The sequence below is a fragment of the Varanus komodoensis genome, unplaced genomic scaffold (assembly GCF_004798865.1).
Source record: "Varanus komodoensis strain SLA01 unplaced genomic scaffold, ASM479886v1 scaffold25, whole genome shotgun sequence".
Lineage (NCBI taxonomy): Eukaryota > Metazoa > Chordata > Lepidosauria > Squamata > Varanidae > Varanus > Varanus komodoensis.
The window spans coordinates 15,279,305-15,303,158 of NW_025335661.1; the positions used below are offsets into that span (position 1 = coordinate 15,279,305).

General features: G+C 40.2%; 1 protein-coding gene across 3 annotated transcripts in view; it reads left to right on the top strand.

Annotated features, from left to right (window-relative positions):
* MME (membrane metalloendopeptidase) overlaps positions 1 to 23,854 on the top strand; it is a 170,193-nt gene that overhangs the window by 125,114 nt on the left and 21,225 nt on the right. For all 3 annotated transcript variants that reach the window (XM_044432893.1, XM_044432892.1, XM_044432894.1), the window contains exons 4-13: positions 3,527 to 3,688; positions 4,714 to 4,794; positions 6,369 to 6,464; positions 6,568 to 6,686; positions 7,823 to 7,888; positions 10,115 to 10,249; positions 11,799 to 11,900; positions 16,181 to 16,317; positions 16,427 to 16,520; positions 21,759 to 21,887. In XM_044432893.1, the coding sequence (XP_044288828.1) occupies positions 3,527 to 3,688; positions 4,714 to 4,794; positions 6,369 to 6,464; positions 6,568 to 6,686; positions 7,823 to 7,888; positions 10,115 to 10,249; positions 11,799 to 11,900; positions 16,181 to 16,317; positions 16,427 to 16,520; positions 21,759 to 21,887 (1,121 nt within the window). The remainder of the gene's footprint in view (positions 1 to 3,526; positions 3,689 to 4,713; positions 4,795 to 6,368; positions 6,465 to 6,567; positions 6,687 to 7,822; positions 7,889 to 10,114; positions 10,250 to 11,798; positions 11,901 to 16,180; positions 16,318 to 16,426; positions 16,521 to 21,758; positions 21,888 to 23,854) is intronic.

Consider the following 23,854-nt stretch of genomic DNA (forward strand, 5'->3'; position numbering starts at 1 on the left):
AACCAACACCTTGAATTGGGCCCGGACTTCAATCGGGAGCCAGTGGAGCTGACGGAGAACTGGGGTTATATGAGAACAACACCCAGTCCCCGTCAGCAGCCTGGCAGCTCTATTCTGCACCAATTGAAGTATCCGGACCATCTTCAAGGGTAGCCCCACGTAGAGCGCGTTGCAGAAATCTAATCGGGAAGTTACCAATGCATGTGTCACTGTCGCCAGGCAATTGTTCTCCAGGAAGGGACGCAGCTGATGGATCAGCCGAAGCTGAAGGAAAGCACTCCTCGCCACCGCCGTCACCTGGGCTTCTAAAGACAGCTCAGGGTCGAAGAGCACTCCTAAGCTGCGAACCCTGTCCCTCTGCGGGAGCGCACCCCCATTTAGGACAAGGCTCAAGTCCCCCATCCTGAGTCCCAAACCACCCACCAACAGGACCTCCATCTTGTCTGGATTGAGCGTCAGTTTATTGGCCCTCATCCAGCCCATTACCTCAGCCAGGCACTGGTTCAGCACAGCCACTGCCTCACCTGGATTGGTGAAAAACGAGAGGTAGAGCTGGGTATCATCAGCGTACTGATGATTCCGCAGCCCACACCTCCTGATGACCTCTCCCAGTGGTTTCATGTAGATGTTGAATAGCAAGGGGAAGAAAATGGACCCCTGTGGAACTCCATGGCATAACTGCCATGGCACAGAGCCATAGTCCCCCAGCACCACCTTCTGAAATCGGCCGTTGAGATAGGAGCGGAACCACCGCCACGCGGTGCCTCCAACTCCCAATCCCGCCAGCCTATTCAGAAGGATACCATGGTCGATGGTATTGAAAACTGCTGAGAGGTCCAGGAGAACTAACAGGAACGCACTCCCCCTGTCTCTCTCCCTGCACAGGTCATTGTACAGGGCAACCAAGGCAGATTCACTGCTGTACCCGGGTCTGAAGCCGGACTGAAATGGGTCCAGATAATCAGTTTCATCCAAGAATGCTTGGAGTTGTCCCGCCATCACCCGCTCTAGCACCTTGCCCAGGAACGGGATGTTGGCCACCGGTCTGGATCCAGGGATGCCTTCTTTAGGACTGGTTGGACTACCGCCTCTTTTAAAGAGGACAGTACCTGACCGTCTCTTAAAGAGGCGTTGACCACCTCCAGGATCCAGGTGCCAATCCTGTCCTTGGCTTTCCTAAGTAGCCAGGATGGGCATGGGTCTAGTAAGCAGGTGGTAGGGCGTACTTGTCCAAGCACCTTGTCCACATCATCAGGCCGCAACAACTGAAATTCATCCATTAATTGTGGACTCGACGGCATCATTGGCATCTCCTCAGTAGAATCTGGTTCAACAGTAGAGTCAAGCTCGTGACGAATGTACAAATGTACAAATTTAGGTATAATAACTTGTTTATTAGAAATACAAAACATCTCACCATAGTGAAGCAGACGGACTAGGGTGACCTGCACTTTCAGATGCTAACTACTGATGGATATCGATGGTTCTTCCTTTCCTACGGTTCTTTGTGATTAAAACAGACTTATACTAGACAGTCCATCAACCAGTGGACACCTTCAGATAGAGGACTATCATCTCCCAGCTCTCTAAAATGAGAGCTATCCTCTGTAAAAGTAGGTCACTACGCACCCTCAGCCAGTTCCAGCATCTTTTCAGACTGCCGCAGTTCCTAAATTGGGATTTAATCCTGGCTATTCCAGCTTCAAGTTGAAAAATTTAGCTACTGGAAAGTGATGCCTCTCCAAGTTAACATGCTCCTTCTAATATAAATTCAGGGAAAGCCGCATCAAAGGCCTTTGTGGACAGAATGCCAGTCAGACATTCTGATCCAGTATTTTCATTTGGGTGCTTTTCAGAAATGCAGATGGACAGCCAAATCTACTAAGCCTCATTATGTTCTTTTCAGGTGCCTTCTTTAAAATATCTTTCCATCTTCTGAGAGAAAATTACAATATAATTTTAGTCCTATTCCATTCATTACCTCAGTGAAAGTATATAGTCCTTAGCTATAATTTTAAAGAGCATTGCCATTCAAAAGGGAGAACCTTATCTCGAAAATTGAAGTGTAGAGTATGGGATTAAACAAATTAGCTTTCCATTAGGGAACACTGTGCAGAAACGCAAAGGAAAACTCTTTTATCAATATTCTGCAATATTTTCCCCTTCTTGGTTGTTTGAATGATTAATTTCATAGTTCTCCCAAGTCAGCTATCAAATCAGTTAAACAATTAATAAATATTATTAACATTAAATAAATTATTAAAAAACATGAAGAAATGCAGGTTTTTTAAAAAAATACCCTGAACAAAAACAGCAGTAGAACAAATGTGTGAGAATTCCCACAGCTGAAATGGCCTGAAAAACAAAATGATTTTTGCCTGATACAGTGAGAGTCATGAAACCAAGTAAAAAGACTGAAGATCTATCACATACACAGGTCACCTGGTCACAGTCTTCCTCACTATGGCAAGATGCACTGTATTTCCATTTTAAATATCATACTTCTTGTGTTTTCATCTATACACATGGATGAGCATGGGCAAATATTATATGAGTCACTGTCCTCTTTTTGGTGAGTTGTAACTGGCCACCTTGATGTACAAATCAATAGGTAGAGCTTTTATAGGTAGAATCATGCAATCATTTGCACATAGCTAGGCCAGAGAAAACCTTCTTTTCTAGAAATCAGCATGTGTGCATCCTTGAAAAGTAGCTGACAATAACCAGACACCATTCCAGATAAAGCTAGTTGGCACTTGGCAGATAACAGCAGCTCAAACAAAGGGCAATTCACACCAATCCACCCCATCCTCCTCCTCTTCTATGTAATAGTATCCCTTCCTCCTCTCTCCTTGGGAACATCTTCTTTGGTATGCAAACTGGAAAGTTCATGCCATTGTAACTTTTTTTTAACTTCTTGAGAAAGTGTTGACTGTGTTACATGTAACCCTTTAATGATCAATGTGTTGACCAAATGGTCTATGTCCTGGTTGGTGTATGCCCAAAGTGCACAACAGGGGAAGGGTTTCTTTTAAAAGATTTATTCTTGAGAATAACCAACTGCTTACAAATCATCCCAGGTGGTGTACCCGAGCAGTCCTCAGCTGGCCTGATCATTGAAGGGTTACATGTGTATATCAATATTTCCCCTATTACGTATTTTGGGCATATGCTACCAGAACGTGAACCATTTGGTCAACAATCTTATTCCTCATGTAAGGTCTCCCTGTGTCAAGTGAATCTGCTGTAAAATCCAGCTCTCTGTTCACAGCCCTTTTTCTTCAAGTAGAAGGGAAGAAAAATTGTAACTGTTATTGAGCTGCCAGGTTGTGTTAATTATGGGAGCTACTCCCTTGTACAACCAAATCCTATCATTGTAAATACATGCCCTAAATATTATTTTATAACAATGAAACCACTTTTCTTTCCTTTAGTACCAGAGATTAAAAGTGGGCATTTTATTTTTGTTTTCCTTATATGATCCTCATTTTTTAAAATATTTCTTCTGCTTTATCTCTTATGATAGCTTCCCGAATCATTGAGAACATGGATGCTACTGCAGAACCTTGCAACAACTTTTATCAGTATGCCTGTGGAGGATGGTTAAAGAAAAACGTCATTCCAGAGACAAGTTCCCGTTATAGTAACTTTGATATTTTAAGAGATGAACTAGAAGTTGTGCTGAAAGGTCAGTGGAATATGCATTTGTGAACTAAACATTCAGATGATTTCAGTCGTCTTTTCCACTCTTCCAGCTTATGTCAAGAAACTGAAAAGTGCAATGTTTTGATGCGTTCTTCTGTACTCTGGTTTATTTAAAATCAGTTCGGACCATTTGCTTGCCTATATGAATGCAAGTTTTGGGATTAATCTGTTGTGTCTGGCAAAAGGCAAACAGAGGCTGTTTTCAGATTGTTGGGTAAAATTGGTCCCACTCTGACGACTGACATTCTGATTTTTATGACAGCTGAAACCAGTGTCCTCTTGACCTGGACAGGTGGCCTACTGTCATAGGTGTGAAAACATCAGCTTCCTTTAGGCCAGCCAAGCTGAGAATGCTGCTAAAAATGCTGTCTGGCAGTGTTGTTCACCCTTCCATTCTGTGTCCTGCATTTGGATACAGCCAAATGTGACTTCTGAACATAAGTGTATTCATCCATATCAAAGATATGTTTCTTTCCAAAATGCCAAATTCAGAAGAATATGCATGGCAATATTACATGAAGCTTAGAGCATTTACAGCCCTACAGGAAGTGAGGGTGGCAAGTCCATAGCAAAGGAAATGGCACTTCCCAATCACGGTGGAAGATAGTTTTGTTTTCCTCTCCCAGGTTATTCTTTTTGTTTTACTTTGCCATTGATTCTGCTCAAAGGACAGAGCTCACCTCTCTCATGGCACCAGGATTCTTCCCTGTTGCCAGTGCTTCTCATATGGTGCCACTGATGGTGCAGCCATGTCAGAGGGCCTTCATGGGTGGACTTCCTTCTCCATCCATAGAGAGAGAGGTCCATCATATCCTATGGCTCCAGGGCTGACCTCACAGGGCTCATAGGACTGGTGCCCAAGAGACTTTAAATAATGATAATCACACCTTTTTGGATATTGAGGTTGTAACTGGTAAAAAAGCTGTTGCTACCCAGAGACATCATGTCATTTGTATAACATAACTTTTTAGTTATGAATTTTAAGCATGCATATCTCCCTTGTTTCAGATGTCCTTGAGCAGGAAAAAAGTACAGATATAGATGCTGTCAAGAAAGCAAAAACACTCTACAGGTCTTGTATAAATGAATGTAAGTTTCCCATTGTAAATTGCTACGTGTAATAGAGCATGGCATTGCTGTGATGGCTGGGAATGATGGTAGTTGTAGTTCCACACATCTGGAAAGGAACCACGCCAGGGAAGACAGCTGTATGCTATATTCACAAGGTGCACCATCATTTCTTGCAGTAGTTGTATGATACTGTGCAAGATAACTTTGCTTCATACAATCAGCATCAAACCTACCTAACAGAGGTTTTTGGTTTGTTTTTTTAAGGAAGATCATAGGCAAAGTGGGTCAAAAGATAGAGTGTATCTGGGAGATAAAATGAGGGCCAACACAAAATAACAAAAGGCTCATCAGAGGGATCATTTCATTTATGCAATCAAAGCTACATTAGATTATTATTCTGAACTGTTATTCTGCATATTCAGTCTTGTTCCAGCCTTGCCTTTCTATTCATGAGCTTGGTTCGCTCATCTCAAATCATTTTGTCAGTCAGATGGAAGGTTTTCCCTGAAAGTGACTAACAGGATGCACCAAAAGGGGGAAAAAAAGATCTATTCAAATATTTTCTCATGGCAGGGCCTGTACTAAATACCAGCAAGAATTATGACTCAGCCCAAAGCACCAAAACAAATATATAAATTCACACATGCTAATTTACATTGTTACAGTCTGTCTGTCTCTGAGTTTAAAAGAGTGTCTCCTAAGGACACTCCTATTTGTAAAATAGAATGAAGGAAAAAACATCTAAGGTTGAAAGATTTAAGAGATGGTGACATGGAGTGAAGCAGGTGCCTGCAAAAGGCCAGCTGACCCAGGGGGACCAGATGCAACTGAGATCACAAGGCCCCCATGCCTTTATTTCAGCAAGTGCCCACTGGTGGTGAGGCAGATGGTCTCCTAAAGGTTCAGGGCTGCAAAGGAAAGATTTGGGTCTCCAGCTGTGGGAGACCACAACCTAACACTGCTTGTGCCTTGTGAAACAAGCCACAACAGTAAAAGAAGGCATGACAACAACACACCTAGCAAATATTGTTATCCAGGTTGAGAAGAAGGAAAATGGTGCTTGAGTTCATATTGAAATTAACACTGGATTTGTGTCCATTTTAGTGCATTGTGGATACATTCAAATAGTATTCTAGAAAAAAGAAAAAATATTATTTTTCCTTATTTGCAAAATCTCATAGAGCATGGGAAGATAGGAAGAGAGTTGGTTCTGGGGCCTGCACTATATGGGCTATGTTGTTTGTAATTCCCTTGGCAACTCTGTTGCTTTGTTAACTTTACTTTGTTTTGTTCATAGTAGTTTTTTATTTGTTCTGTATTATTTTCTATGTCGTTGTCTATGTTGGAAAAATAAAATTATTTTAAAAAAACAAATAATATTCTAGAAATGCACAGCCTCTCTGATTAGCTTTTCTTGATACTTTTTTCCTTCCAAAAAACTTTAGCCTCTGGGAATTTTTTTAAATCTAGTAATGAGTGATTATTGAGAGAGAATCACTAGCTATGTAGGATCATCCCACATGTCAGTATCGTAAATGGGCGCTTTAAGAAAACTACTTCTAACTCATGGCATCAATGCTTTCTTTCACAAGCTGCTATCAATAGCAAAGGAGGACAGCCCCTGCTCAGCATCATGCCAACGTTTTCTGACTGGCCTGTAGCATCAGACACCTGGGACCAAGACTACGGTAGGAGAGTTCTGGTTATCATTATCGTATCATGATATCCTTTTCCAATTATGGGGAGGGGCTTATCAAAAAACTGAGCCTGAGTATGTTTTCACTGCTTTAGGCAATGCATGGACAGCGGAGAAGGCTATTGCAGAACTAAATGCTCTTTATGGAAAAATGGTCATCATGAAAGTATATGTTGGTACAGATGACAAAAACTCCATGCAACACATACTTCATGTAAGTTCACCATTCTGGGAAAAGGTCTGGAAACTCTTTTTCTTTTAACCCAAGCTGCAGCAAACAGGGAAACTGGGTATGTTAGGAATGCCCTGCCCACAAGTGCACCATCTTGCACCGCACAGTCCCAAGGAGGTGGTGAGTCTAGCAGTGGAGCCTGCACAATCCCCTTCCCAGGCAATTGTGAGAAAGTTCAGGAGGAAGTCTGTTGCGTATGCACACCAGCTTGGAACTCATGGATAGGTACCGATCACACTGTGTGTTTCCTTCAGTTTTCATGTTTAGTCCTATCATTTGACCTTTAGGGAAACTTGCTTTATTTCTATTTACTGAACTTGTGTGTTGAAAGTTTCATATGCCACTGAATTCCCTTTCCCTGGGTTGCAGCCAACCCTGAGCATTCACTAGTGAAACAGAAACCACTGGCCAAAAAATTTACCCTTTCCTGCAGCTGCCTACATATTGCCCAAATCCATGCCAAATATTTGGGCAGATTCTCTATAGGAAGTGCATGTGGGCTGCACAGAATATCGTTCCTTTCCTCCTTGTTTTTGGTTCTGTGGCGTCTCCTCGCCCACTCCCAGGAGTGGTCACGGAGGGAATGTGTCATGGAAGCAGGCTGCTTCTGAGCCGCAGCTGGCATGCCATGCAGGTTTGGTAAACTATCAGCAGTCACTTCTGCAGAATGCCTCCTCACCTACACTTTGACTATGTCACATCACGTCTACTAGTAAAATTTTTGTACTGTCACTTCCCATGGCCACCACTTCCCACGTAGCCAGAATCATTGCCTACAGCTTCAGATCTTCAGACCACTACTAAACTCTTCTTTTCTTCATTTGGCAATATGGTGTGGAACTTTTATTCCTCCATTTGCCTTTACCCAATCCTTTCTCCTTAAATCCACATCCCCCTCTTTCTTTCTTTGCTGGAATACTCCCATTCTTCATAGCTTCTTTCTCAATCTATAAGAATGAGTATAGGATTATTTATTATGGTATTTAAGCATTTTATTTTGAAAAAAGAGAGTTATTCAGAACTGTATTGTTGTTTGGAAATTAGCTGTAAAGTTTTAAGCGCTCACTGGATTGCTATATTATCTGTAGCCTGAATACCTCTCAAAATTGACTTTACAGATAGATCAGCCTGGACTTGGACTCCCTTCCCGTGATTACTATGAATGCACTGGATTATACAAAGAGGTATGCCTGAGCTCACAGAACAGCAAGGACTCCCTTTTGAAAGGATGGGCTCCCCATGTACCTGCTTCTCATCTAGTCTAGAAGTCTCAGCAGGAAAGTGTGCCTGTAATGAATAGCAGCAAGATGATGAAAAAAGAATGGTGCCCCCAAAGTTTTATATGGGATAGAAATGTAATGTTGCCCAGATTACTTATATTTCCATGCCAATGAGTAAGGAAAAATACGGTGTTCTACTCAATCTGAAATTAACCAGCACAACATGAATTTTTTGTGTACATTTCAGGTGTATCATTACACAATAGGTATTTTGCCACCAGACCCAGAACACCCACCTCATATTCACAAGCAGCATGGTTCCCAATCCGCAGCACTTTCCACTTCTACAGACAGGAGCTGCGCAAGAGCAATCCCACTGTATCATGCCCTTTCTCTGCCACAATGTATTCTTAAAACCTTCCATTGCCTGAGGTGGCCACCATACCCTGCCCTGATGGTGGGGTACTTCTGCTCATATGATTGGGAATTATGGTTGGCTGCAGCATTCTAATTTGAGTGTATACAGTCTTCAGTATCCATTTAGGCAATTCACAAATATACAGGGGCTGGTTATGGATGATATACAGACAACTACCAGCATGCTAAGGGGAAGTCAGAAGTGAAGCATCCACAACAGAGTGTCCTACAGGCATCTAAAGAAGCTGGCTGCAGTAAATCATTGTTCCTTTAAGATTAACACATGGTTTCATATCATAGTCTTGGAAGCCGTATGTTCAGAAAACATAATTAAGTCAGCTTAATATGCAGTTCAGGTGTTAGCTTTTAAATACATACTAGTAAATATATAATTACACTCGTAACAGAAGCCTGATAGGGTTTTATTTATTTATAGCTTTTATATACTGTTCAACTGCCATACATGGCTCCCAGAACGGTTTACAAAAAACAACAATTATATTAGGACTTGATTGGAAACATATGACCATTTGTCATAAGGGAATATTTAAACTACTTAGGAGCTTGCTATTATTGTTAATATGAATATAAAAATGAATGGGGGAGGGGTGTTTTCCACCTAACCACAGTCAACTATTCATTTTCTTCATCAAAAATAGCAACTGATTTATCGTTTATGTCCTGTTAACAGCTAAGATAGCTTTGTCTCTTTTGGGCAATAAAGAACTGTAATTAATGAATTAATTTAACAAAGCTCTAGCTATTCAAATACAATGCATCAGGAGCAGAAGATTCTCTAATACATATACATATCACACTTCTCCAGGTCTGAGACACTTTGGTATTTATCTCTCCTTTTAAATTTATTTTCTAATAAATCGTCATTGCTTCTTGTACATAATTGTTTGTTTTACGCAGTGTTGCTCATGGTACTGCTTTCTTTTGCTTTGGTAGGTAACCCTGAGTGTCAGATGCTAGGTTTTTCTCCCTTTGCACATTCAAACCAACGGACTATTCCTTTGCAAAAGTTCTTTATTCACCAATGTATATCCAATAAACTCAGTCACCACAGAATGAATTGCTAAGCATGCACAGAGCAGTCTATTGAACCCAGTCAGACAACTGATTCTGGGAAGCTTCCTTTCTGGCCCCATCCCCCTGGGATGGTCCTTTTGGAAGCAGGTACTCCTTTTCTCTGTAGTTGTCTCTCTAGTTGGCTAGCCCACCTCTCCCAGCACCTTGCCATGTGGTCAAGAGTCATACCAGCTTCTTCTGACTCTAAGAACGCCGCTCCAATGCCCTCTCCCAGCAGCGGTGCATCTTGGTTGTACAGTCAAGTTTATTTATTTATAAAACCTGTCTGTTTTGCTCTTTTGGCCCCAAGAAGAATCCCTGAGGCAGCTTCTAATAATAAGAGAGCTCTGTAGGTAAAAGAACACTCAAAGTCAAAATGAAACAAATGAACTAAAAAAAAAAAACCTGGATAAAGAATTATAAGCCTAGTGGAACAATATTGTCTGAAATGCGTGTCTAAGGATGACAGAGAAGGCATCTAGTTTCCCATGGGAAAGAGCACTGCAATTGCTGGTGCAGTCCCCATAAAGGCCTTGTCTTGCATGAGTACGATTTTACCTTCCTTGGTGAAGGAATACAGAGCAGGCCCTAAGATGACTGCAGTTGATGGACAGCTCATGTGGAAAGAGGCAGTTTGTCCACTGAACCATTTTACACAATGTCCAATAGATATTTGAAAATCATTTTATTTCCTTACAGGCCTGTTCAGCCTATGTTAATTTCATGATTTCCGTAGCAAAACTGATCCGTCAAGAAAGAAAACTTCCCATCAATGAGACCCAAATTTCCTTAGAAATGAATAAAGTAATGGAACTGGAAAAGGAAATTGCAAATGTAAGTCAGCTTTACTATTTTAATGCACATAATTTTATATATAGTCACTTTTGAAGGTTAGGATTAAAATGATCAGTTCCTATGTAAGAGCTTAAGTATTGGGATCTTAGGCAAAGATACAATGCAAAGTACTGATGAAATAAATCTGATGGAATGTATCCAGTCTGTTGACTTATTCATGAGTAAGCACTCTTGAATTTCATTGGTCCTCTAAGTAAATACACGTAGGATCAAGACGCGTGTCCCTTGTACAGTAACACTTCTGTCTTTTCCTGCTATAAACTAACATAATACTCTGCACATATGCATGTGTGTGTGTGTGGGGGGTTGGAGACCTGGTAACATCCGGGCTAGAATCTGTGCAACATGCAGCAATTTGGTATCAATGTGAACCTCTTGTTTCCAGCTGGCAAGAGCAGGTCCCATGATCCACAACTTTGTAAGGAAGGGGTGAGCTGAAAGTAGGTTGTATTTGCCAATAGATCTCTAGGTGATTTGAAATAGATTGGTGAAGTATTCTGGCAGGCTATTATTTAACAAAAGCAAATCTGTGAGTGTCTGCCCACCTCATGTTAAGCTATTGAAATAGAAAATGGTTACAGAAAAACTGGGACTTGATTTTTGTGAGAAAGGGCTGGAAGTTCAGTCCAATATTGAAACAAATTTCTGGGATGAAAATGTGTGCTATCCTTGTTGTGCTTAGTGTCCTTTACTACCTTCTTCCAGCCACAATTTTATACCTGGTAGATTTAGAGCTCTTTTAAACAGACACAGCAGTTCTAGCGTGCCTGAAGTCAACCCATTCCTGCTGCATGGCACAAAGTTTCAGCAAATCCACCCAGATATGCACCCAGCCACTTCATGAGGCAAGGTTATGGGACCAATAACCAGGTGAGGCAGAAGATACATTGCCTTGCTGTGGTTGTCTCATACTCCTACTCATGGAAAAATGATCTTGCTGTGCTCTTGAGTAATACAGCTTACAACTAGGCACCTAGGAAAATAAAGCAAAGGAAGAACAGGTAGCTATTTCTTCAGAAAACTTATGTGGTAAACACAGGTGGTCCTATCCATGTAATCTTTATAATTTCTTCAATACACATCATCATTTTTAAGCATAGTTATGTCCAGCAGTTACCATAACAGAATAAAACATTAGATTGCATGCTGACATATTTGTAATTGCGGCACTGCATAAAAATGGCCAATTATCAATGAATGTCTCTATTGCCTAATAACATTATTTGACTGATAATGTTTTTAATCTTGCCTTAGTCATACATAAAGCAGATCCACTGAAATCAATGGGACTTATGATTACTTAAGTTAATTTAATTCCCATTGATTTCAGGGCATATTGCAAATGTGACTATGTCTAAATCCAATCCAGAATTCATTAGCTTTATCATTTCTGAAGCTTTTATATTTTAAGAATATGGTCAAAAACATCTTTATATATGAATTTCGAGATCCGCTTGCCTTTTTTATTAAGACTTTTCTGCATGTCTGCTTCTCTTCAAAACTGTGCATTGTAAATTTCTTTATCTAGGTTACAACCAAAGCTGAAGACAGAACTGACCCACTTCTGCTATACAACAAAATGACACTCGCTACTGTCCAAAAAAATTTTTCTTTGGATATCAATAATAAGGTAAAAGTTCAATACTGTGCTGATTCCATCTTCTTTCGCTGAATAAGCAAAGCAGTTAGTGTAACATGGTTTAAAATAAATAAAATAAAACCAAATCCTTCATTCTGAACTGAATTTTGAAATCAAAAATGCTGGAGAACACATACAAGGACCCCTGAGCAATTGAACACAATCTTCTTTCACTGAATAAGCAATGCAGTTAGTGTAACATGGTTTAAAATAAATACAATAAAACCAAATCCTTCATTCTGAACTGAATTTTGAAATCAAAAATGCTGGAGAACTCATACAAGGACCCCTGAGCAATTGAACACAAGTGCTAGTTCTCCAAACAAATGGAGTGGAGCTATCACAGAAATCCCTAACATTTCTAATAAGTTCAGATTTCAAACTAGCTATTTCCAGATAATGTAGTTTCTGCAGATTTTGTAGACTGTTTGTTTGAGTGAAGGGTGGAATAATTTGCATACATTTTATTATCAGATGCATGCTACTGTTAATGTGAATTAGTGCAGGTAGAATTGAATTCCAGTTTTTAAAAATCTAGATTCTGTTAGTGACTGCAGATTGCAGGATGCCTGACAATCTGCAAAAGATGGATGGAATGGATTTAATAAAATCTATCCATCCCTATGACAGATCAGTAGGGAGAGGACTGATCAGTAGGGAGAAGGATAACAGTACAGACCTATACTTGTCTAATCAAAAGGGAGTTTGATAGAACTTATTCCTGGATAAGTATCTATGCGAAGTATGGGCAAGATGTGCCCTTAGTCAGATTTCAAAAGTTTCCTGCATACCATCATTTCAGAAATGTGGCAAAAGTGATCAGTCCCTTCCCTTGCTCCACTTGTCCTGGAAGGAAGGAAGGAAGGAAGGAAGGAGGAGGAGTGGCTGAAAGAGGGGGAAAGGGTGGGTAGCAGAAAGAGGTACCACCATCCACTCCTGCATTCAGCCTTGTCTAGGCTGGATACAAAAAACCAGGCTGGATAGAATATTCAGGAATGTGGCCCACAACAAACAAAAGGCTGACAATCCTGATGCACAGGATTGCAACCAAAAGCCCTGCCCTTGCCCCCTGTGTGTCAAGCTAGTCAAGCTGTCTGTATCCGTCTGTATCCGTCTCTTGCAAGACTCGACTGTGCCAAAGGGCTTAAATCACTATGCATGGTTGTAGATCAGATACTAGCCAAGTGGACAAAGTTTAATTCAATACTTGTTGCTCCATCATCAACAGTGAGGCCAGGCATGTAATAAAGATATTATTTATCTGAAAGGCATTACGGAAAAAGTATGGCTTGACACATGAACAAGTCTTGGCTCCAAAGGCTGAATTCTTTGCCATTATAATATAATTTATTTATGGATCTGTCAGGTGATTAAAGGAAGTCTTGCATTAACCCACCTCTTAGGGTTAACTGATTAACTTTAAATGTGATCTGCTTATCAGCACTCTTCAATGCCTTTTTTGAGATAGAGAAGGAAATAAAAGATAAAATGTGCTGGAAATGCCATCATTAACATTTTTCTCCCAGAAAAAGGCAGTACTGAACTCTTCACTGGGGAGCACCTTCAGAAGAGGATGATTGCCTCCACAAAAAAAACACCAGTCATGCGGGATCATAATTCTGTCCATACAGTGGCCAACTGCGTGCTCATGAGAAGCACGAATGCAATAGCACTCTTCCACTCAAGTTCCCCAGCAATTGGTGCATGCACGCACACTGCTTCTGATATTGGAGGTGGCATATATCATCAGGTCTACTAGCCATTAATGGACTTCTTCATGAATTTGACCAATCCTGTTTTGAAGCCATTCATATTTATGACCATTCACTGACTAAAGTGAATTCTATCGGATACGTACGCTCTGTGTGAAGAAATTCTTTTAGCAGTCCTTTAGGGAAGTACACCTTCTTCTCTAATTTTGTACACTTCTTCCATACTCTCTCGTATTCAACTTACTCTAAGCTAATCATTCCCAGATGTTGTCACTTTCCCCATAGGGAAGTTGCTCTGCCCCTTGATCATTGCCATTGTTCTTTCCTGCACTTTTCCCAAGATTGCAATATTCTAGTACACAATATTCCAAGCATGACTGGACCATCACTTCCATAAGGCCAGTTTTATTTGCAATTATTTCCTAATTGCACCCAACAAGGATATGACTTTTTGTAGCTATCATACCTTGGGTTGACCTTTTCACCTCTGTGCACCAGAACCCCAAGATCTTTTTCTGGATCACTCACAACTAGCTCAGGTCCTATCTACTTATGCTTGAAGAGTTGTGACTTCAGTATCAGCATTTGACATAGGCTTCTCAATACCAATCAAAACATGGCAGTATCTGACAGGTGACATGAACCAGTCAGCAATGTATATTAGCCAGTATCAAACAGCTAACACACATCAGCAGATCTGGCAAATGATTTGCATCAGCATTTAGTGAAAATCATTCCAGTCAGGAAACACCTTGAACAGATGGACAATCCAAACAAAGTATCTACTCCAGTTTAAATTCTGAAAGTCAAATGTTTCCAAATCTGTATTCAAAAACTGAAATTTAGAATTGCATCCAGGTTGTAATTTTTTACAGAAAAAAATGGTGTCAGTTCTTACCAGGTTGCCATTTTGTCCCTAAACGTATCAGGTACAATCCATAAGTGAGTCTAAAGTCCATTAAGTCTGTGGCTGGATCATGTCCAATATACAGAAGTGAGTATATTTTCACCATGTAGAAGACATGGGATTATAGCCTATGATTGATTTGCAGCTCATTAACTTTAATGCTAATGCAGCTTAATTTATTGTTTATTGGCCTGAGTTTCCAAGACTCTTGTGAAATTGCTTAACAGAGGGTTATTGTTGTCTGCCAGCTAAGCATTATTTCTCTTTGCTATTTATGAGGAATTTATTTACAGTAGTAGTCTGTCAGCAGAAAAATTAAAAGTCGAAAGTTGAAACAAAATGGCACTTTTCATATTTTTGAAAGACTAGTAATTATATTACCAATCTAGTATATAACATTTAGACATGTATTTCCAAAATCAATCCATTTCTATTTATCTGTAATGAGTCTTGTATTGGAATAGTTTACATTCAAACCACTTAAAAATTTGTTCAGTGACCCAGTGTCTGGGAAATCAGTACATGGGGTAGGATTAAGTGGAAATGTACATAGATACATACACCAGCTGCACATGTATGAAGTCCTGTGTGACATAAAGGATATGAAAACCTTTCACCCTATTATTTATTATTTATTTATTTAAGGCTTTTATAGACCGTCCATCTACTGGCTTCTCAGGATGGTTTACAACAAAGCAACAGATAAAACAGGGCACAGCATCCAGTAATTCAATAATATAAAACCACATTAAAACTGTTTAAACATTAAAATAATGGGAAAATAAAAAGATTTATTGGCCCTATATTTTTGAAGCATAAAGGAGTGTGCCTACAAACATATGTGCTCTCTGCTTGCAGCACAGAATGTATCTTATGCATATGCTTATGATCAAATGGTGTGTAACATCTATAGCCAGTGGATGAGCTCTAAGGCACTATTTAATTTCTAAAATGGGAGGTACTAAAGCTCAAATGTGCCAGGACATTGGACTCTCCTACTGGTAATCCAACTGCATGAAAACTTAATAGTTGCCTAATAATGAGAGAAAGCCACTTGTTTCACGGTTAAATGCATTTTCTTCACTTACTATTTGATTCACTATAGAATGTTCAATCCCCGTGTTTTGTACCTGGAATTCTGAAAAGCCTTGGCACAAATGACATCCAGCCTAAATAATTTGTGGCTTTTAAAGTCAATATCAGTTTTAAATTATATAGGGTTTGTTCCAGACATAATCATGCTTGCAGGAAACACACTGAAATTAAGCTAATTATGATCAACATGTTCACAGAGTAATCAACTAAGCCATGGCTAATTTATGTCCATCAATTTCAGTGGGTCTGTTCTAACCATAACTAAATCTGAATCCAGCCCATAATTTTTATTTTAACTTTTTTTAAGTGCTAATTCTTGCTTGTTTTGTTGTGAACCTCCTTGAAGACATTGTAGATTAAGTTGTTGGAATGTAAATCTTATATGTAAATATGAGTCATAATTCAACAAGTTCATATTTTTTTCAAGAAATACAAGTCATTTAGTACAATAAATTATAATGGGCAAATTATTAAAAAAAACAAAATTGCTAGGGTTTTTCGGAAGCTTAGCAAGATAAGTTGAATACACCTAAAATTAATTAATTTTTCCCTCACAGCCATTCAGTTGGTCAGCATTTATAAACAACATCATGTCAACAGTGGCCATTAATATCTCAGATACGGAATCTGTGGTCGTTTATGCTCCAGAATATCTAACCAAGTTAAAAGCTGTCATTAGTAAATATAGTGCCAGGTAGGTATTCCAGGTACTTTTTACATTTCTGTTATTTAAAAAATTACTAATACATTCCACAGTTCTAGAAACATCAACAGTTTTTTCTTCTTGTTGTTTCATTATGCAGAGAAATTCAAAATTACATGAGTTGGAGATACATAATGGATTTGGTTAATAGTCTAAGCCGCGAGTACAAGGACACAAGGAATACTTTCCGTAAGGTACAAAAAATCATATTTAAGTTCTCATTCAATGTTAAAGATGTATAATGGACATAAGAAAACAGAAGAAGAAGCAGGCTGGATCAGAGCAAGTCAATCAAGGCCAGCCTTCCATTCATCCAGTGGCCAAGGCAACCGGCTACCTGGGGGAAACCTACACGTAGAGCAGAAGTGTAATAATAATGTACCGTATGGAGGGGCCTGGGAGGTGAGTGGCACCTACAGGAGCGATGCAAGGGGCACAGCACTGTCCTGAGCGTCCTTTTAGTAACCCCATGCCTGAATGGCACCCTGCTGCCTATGTTTACACAGGCTCCTGGCTGACATAGGCACACTGCCTCTGATACTGGAGCTATTAGCAACAGCCTTCTCAACTTGGTGCCTTCCAGATGTGTTGGACTACAGCTACCATAATGGACATTTGCCCTAATTGAGGTTCTAATCCAGTACGTTGTACCAGAAGAGCACCAGACTCAGACTAATAGCTTTCTGAGAACCAGCTCTCCTAAACACAACCCTTTTAGTGTTATTTAGAACTTAGCAACACACGGTGCTGTAGCTATGCACCAACATTCCTGGTGCCATTATTCTAGCATCCGGAAGGCTCCAGTGAACTGTGGAAGGAACTCAGTAGAAGACTTGGGGGATTTCTCTGCTTGACACCCTTGAGAGCCACTACCGTAGCTGAACCAATGATCTGATTCATTATGAAGCAGCTTCCAGGTGTTCATAAGATCTGTCGTCACAGCCAGGTGTCTGTATTGCTCATGCCTTTGCCTGGTCAGATGTAAATCAAGTGCACTGGAATGCATTGCTGGCTCTTCACTTTACATTGCTAATGAAATAGGTGTTTAAATACACATTCAAAGGCATCTCTATCCATGCTCTGGCACACAGATTTTCCCAGTCACAACTAGAGCTGGATCAGGACAGGTGTGCAGAATGTCTACATTTTCTATGTAGATCTGAATGTACTGCTGGAATCAGGGGTGCCTGCCTCTTCCCCAACTGTTCTTAAAATTCTCTTGATGACGAAAAGCAAGTAATTACTTATCCTGCCCTTCCTACACATTCCTACCCTTGCATTCATATATTTTGGCCACTAAATGCAGGAAAGGAAAAGTCTACCTGGAGAAGCAGACATGATCTGGAACCACCTATAGAGGTCCTCCTCCTAGAGCTGGTGTGGTGCAGTGGTTAAGAGCATGGGACTAGGGCTCAGGAGTCTCTCTGCTCAGTCATGGAGTCAACTGGGCGATTTTGGACCAGTCACAGGCTCTCAACCCAACCTACCTCACAGGGCCATTGTTGTGGGGTTAAGACTGAGAGCAGCAGGAAGAGAATGACGTTAGCCACTTTGAGTTCATTAGAAAAGAAGCAGGATATAAATCTAATCAAAGACATAAATAAAACATACAGACTCTCCCCTGAAATGTACCATCACTGAATTAGGATGGGAAATCATTAGACATTAATTAGAACATTATGAACTCTGCATTCTCCACACAGCCCTAAATACTTGGAGACCCCAATATTTGCAGGAGAATCTTTCCCTACATTATCCTACCTGTGCTTTCAAACTTCAGGTGAGGCTTATTGTGTGACAGAAGGACTATAATTGTGAACAGCATCCGCATGGAGAAATGACTGGTGTCACCATTACTTCCTATCCAGTTCCAGGTCAAAACCTGCTCATTTGACATGCATTTTAAGCAGATCTGTCTCATTTATCTACAGTGGATCTAGGAAGGGCTCTGATTGCAGAAATTCCCTCTACTTACTTTTGGAGGTTTTTCCCTCCCTGCACTCACTGCCACTCCCCCATTTAGCAGCATGTTCCCTCTCCAGACATCTGGTGCAGCATTTTCACAATGTCGGACTGGGGATGAGTTGGTGGGGAAATCCACTTCCACAAGTGCAGTAGATCCAGCTTACATCTGGATCCAAACCTGTATTTCCTGATTTCTTTTTCTGTTGCTTTTGTGGTTAGTGATGTTTTACTTTTTAAATGCATTCTGTAGTCACTCTGGTATGGTAGGTAGACGAAGTATTTTAATACTAAAATTGTTTCAAGACTGGTTTCCCACCCCAGCAAAATTGAGTTTTACAGGACATTGCATTCATGGGGGTTACCGGGGGGGGGGGGTGCCTGTTGTAACCACAGTTAAATTTCCAATGCCCACTGATGCTCATTATATTATTCAATTAATTTTATTTATAAGATCTAGATTTTTCCATTCCACCTTTTTTAAAGGTCTCCAAGTGAGCTAATAAAAGATAACAATATCAAACTGTAATAAAATCGAACATCAGACTATGCTGCATTGTGCTGCAAATACAGGGGTGCAGTCCGACAAATGTTAGGTGCTTCTTCTAAGTCCCACTGGTTTCAGTAGAAGACAATGGAGTATTGCAGGAGCTTAGTATTTCAATGGATGAAAACAGCTTAACTTGGAGATTGTAGCTCAATTCAGGGCATGACATGACTGTCTGTGTGTGTGTAGGGAGAAACAAATTTAGAAGGCAAAAGCAGATACTGTCCCATTCAGATATTTCTTTGCAGCAATAAATCATGTACATGGCACAACAACAACAAAAGAGAGGAAAAAGCTAAAACATTGCAGACTTCAGAGGAGTTAGCTTAGTGGCAGGCTGTTCTTTTTGAGCTTTACTGATAACATTTCCCAAAAGACCTTTCCTTTGTGCCTCATTCTTTATGTGCTTGCTAGGGTTCAAAACAACACTGGGTTTCTTTTCAGTGCTTTTCATTCTGGCCAAAGGGTGGAATTTCTTAAAAGATTGCTTAGAACTTTGGACAAGTGAGGTTAAGTGAACTAGCAGAGATAAAGACAAATACAGAAAACTATTTCTGTGGTTTAGGGTATGGTTCAGGGAAGAATGACATAATTTCTGCATCCCCTCAGACACCATCCCAAATCAGTTCTTTGCACAGTGTTAAGTTGCAGAAGGCACAGCTGTCTGTGCTGTCTGTGCATAACTGACGAATCACAAGCAGGACATGGCATTTTATATCCTTTCCATTCTAACATCCGATGCACACACTGAACTAATATGCAGTCAGGGACCCACAAGGTAGGAAAGACATAATGAAAGATAATTGTAGCCTCAGCCAAGCTTGGTGCTCCATGGATGTATAAGATGACAACTCCTGTTATTCACAGACAGCACTGAACTTGCTGGCTGACCATAATGGAGCTGTAATTCAACACATCTGGAAAGCACCCAGTTTAAGGGAAACTGAATGGTTGCAAATTCAAGCTCCTTTCAAATTTCTTTATTCTGAACTTCAATATTGTTTCCAGTCTTAACATCAGTAAATCCTGAACTTGAAAATACGTTTTAAATGCATGAAAACGTGGAATCATTTTTGTGCATTGCTCCTAAGGCATGCATTTGGGAATGGGATTTTACCTATGGCTTGCATATTTTTGGCAAGCAATTTTCCTAATATATTTTAACATCATTTTCCTAATAGATGTATGTCTGGTATGTACTTTTAAGTTTAGAACTTCACTACAAAAGTCAGAAAAGTACAAATTTTGATGAATAGTTATGTGTCTGTGTGCAAGTTGGTTGGAAAGTGTGCAGTTAAATGTGAAAGGAATATATTTCTCCCCCTTTCCTAGTCCAGGACACATTTTCCATTTTTAGTGGTCTCATGCTTTCCTGCTGTTTTTTCAAACCTTTTCTTTATCACAAAACAATGTAAGGAAAGACAGAATAGCTACGCCATGTCTTTTGATGCTCAAGGAGGCACTAGGTATAGGCTTTCTGAAAGCACATTTTCAGATCAGATGACATGATGTATATTATGCAAAACAAAACTGTGTTTTGAGGAGGGGAAATTCTGGGCCACCACTGCAGTGGATTGTGAAAATTAACTTTGCTTGATGGAGAAGTGGTTGGACATTTAGTGAGATGTCTGTATTGCATTCCTCTGTTGCAGTCTGGTTTTAAGTCTAGGCTTCTCACTCAGTACATCAAGGTCACTGAAGTCTGACAGTGCATGCTTCCTGTTTTCCTTGCCCACAAGAAAACAGGGCTAAGCTTCAGTGAACTGTAAAGGTTATGAGTCATGAAAGGGACTTCTCTGTCTGTAGGGGAGGATAATATTACTCAGAATGGCGTCCCCTGCAAGCAAATCCTGCCTACCCCCCCAAAAAACCCAGGTATTTGTCCTCTTCTACAGAGGACAGTCCTCTGAAGAACCTTTTCTTGATGGGCTGCCCCATGTAGTTCCAGTGTAAACATAAAGAACCATTTGACCTGTTGTCCATCAAGATGTATTATTTATTATTTGCTAGATTTGTTTGAAACCCACCTGTTAGCACCACACTCTCCAGAATGCCTCTACCATAAAAGATTGATAAATAACATTGATAAAATTATACAATTAAAATATCACACTAAATAAACAGGACAGAATTACTATAAACATAATTAAATAAAAATAAGAATTAGATTAATGTGATTAAAACCAATACCATTGATATAAATAGTTTAAATGGTGCCGTAGGTGCACCAAAAAAGAAAAGTTAGCCCTGGACTGCACATTGAACGTCCAAGTACACAGTTCACTAGGCCACAGTCTCTTCTGCACTATGGTAACATTTACTGTATTTCTATTTGAAGTATAATAATTATTTCCAATTTCACCTACACAGTCACAGATTAGCCTATGCAAACCACAGTCCTCTTTTAGTTGTCTGTTTTGATAATCCTCTTTTCTACCTGTTGGTAAGTGGCCGTATAATGTGCAGCATCAGCCATTAATTCTGCTAAGAGCTTCAGTATTTTGCTCTTTACAGGGGTCTTTTCCTGTCTTACAAGGAGACCAACCATTTTCCTAGGAGGTGTAATGCATATTTAAATGCACGATTACCTCATAGTGGGCCCTCTTTGTTCCCCAGAGACCATGTGCTTAGAAAAGCATGAATAAATATATTGACCCGGATGAAATGGATGACGCAGGCTTCCCATTTTCCGGCTTAATGGAACCATGAGCGTTTCAGAGCTGGAAAGAGGAGCAGGAGAGGGACTCACATGGTCTCACTTAACCAGTGTTCCTCTTTGCATATCACTTAAATTCTGTCAGCAGCAACCCAGGAGCATTAGTTCAAAGCATTCCATAACAACATGAAGTCTATGCTGAACTCATGTGCTCCCGTTTGAAATGCTACACGCCCGACTCATTTCTCTAATGCTTGTGCTCAACAGGTGCTGTACGGCACAACCTCGGACTCTGCGATTTGGCGCCGCTGTGCGAACTACGTCAATGGCAACATGGAGAATGCTGTGGGAAGGCTCTATGTGATGGAAGCCTTTGCTGGAGACAGTAAACACGTGGTACGTCCTCAGATCATCATCTGTGCTGTTAGATATTTAAATATTTAGTAGGTTTGGCTTCACAGGATTGATGGGAATATCAAATAGCTGCCTAGATACCAAAACCAGCAGATTTATCTCCAGTTCAGAGGCATCTTGAATACCTGCTTTAACCAGTAGGGGCTAGAATTGAAAGAACTGGAAATGGCCCTGTTGGGATATTACATAGAGAGCAGAGTTCGGCAGCTTGCAGTCCTCTAGAAGTTTTGGTCTACAAAACAAAGTTTCTCTGGATCAGGGCAGCGCTCCCCATCTGTGTCAGTGTCACATGATGCATCTGAGAGCACCGTACTGGTCACTTTTAAATGGGCAGTATGGTCCTATGTGGGTGCTCTGAATTCTCCAAACTCAGAGGCTTATGGGCATCCTGTGGGTGGAAGGAGACGACGAAGTGACGTTTGCCTCTGCATGTCTCCCACCCTGCAAAAGAAAGAGACAGCCAATTTCGGCTAAACATTTGTCCCAGGGCAAGAAGTGGGGAAGGTGAGGCTCTTCCAGGATGCTAAACAGGAAGAGCATTCCCTCCCTGTTCCCCGGAATGCCCCTAAATCCTGACTCTGGGCCCCCTCTTGCAACACTCAGGCTGATGATGGGATTATGTAACTCTTCCAGGACAGTAAGCCAAGTTATTAGCTAATGATAAAGATTAGCAGAAGTCCTTGCAAGTTGTAGAAGGAAGGTGTTAAAGGACAGGAGATTACAGGGGGGAGATTCAATCTGTTTAACTTTGTTGAAATGGGGCTGGAAGGGGGGCACCCATCAATCTGTGAATCTACTTAAACATGGTTAATTGATTTCATCCATTGCCTTAAAATAGACCTTAAAGTGCATTTTCAAATCATTGTTATTTTTACCTAATGCTTTGAAATAAACCTTTGTTGTTTGCAGTTCTCTTTATAAGAGTAATTGCCCTTTCCAATACAGAAACATGCCAATAATAATACATCTCATTTTTACCACAGAGCTCAACTAATCACAATTGCTCAGTAACTGTAGATTCAAGAAAGACGCTGTGCTTAAACAATCCAGTCTTTCTCCTGGACAGATGGTCTATGTGAGATTTACTCCTAGAGTTAGGGAAGGTGCCTCCATAAACAGAGAAGTTAGTAAGCCCACCCAGTGTTATACTCATAAGCCTAGGGGTGAGTTGTTAGCTAGCTACTTACTGCCAAAGATGTTCCAAAATTCATTTCTTCTGAATCACAGTTTTAAAGGAATACTGACTGCCCTCCTGGGTTCATTAGCTTCCAGAAGCTAAAACTCCACCTTTCTCTTTGTCTGTTAATTTACAATTAACCAAAGATACTGCCTTTGTCCACATGTTACAAAATCCAAATTAATAAATTCCTTGGGTAGCTCAGTAACATAGCAGGGTACTTGACTACTCTGCCAGAGTCATCAAGATTATAACCAGTAGTCCTATTAATTTCTCTCCTAACCAAACCCCAACCTTAACACTGAGAATCACAGTGAATTTCTGGAAGGGTATTTAGACCAATTCCAAATGCCTGATCTCTTGACATATCTCTTCTGATTTCAGCAATCAGTTAACCAGTTAGATGAAGAACCAGAATGAAATCTTTGTATGGGCACACATTCTTCTAGCAAGAAACAAATCAGTCCATACTATTGTACACCTCTGTGTACGCAATAGCAGATACAAGTCCATAGAGTAACTTCCCAGTCTGTTAGTTTAATAAAACACACAAGCTTTTTTTTTTTCTTTTTTTGGGGGGCGGGGGCTCTATTTGATAATTTTTGTCTTGCTATGACTTAAACTTTGTTATTATCAACTAACTTTGAAAACCAAACATTAATATTTCCATCAGTGCCAACTGGATATAACATGCCAAAATTTGTCCAGAATTGGATGATTAACAGTATAGTTCTATGTATGTTCACTCAGAAATATCTCAAGCAGATGGGTA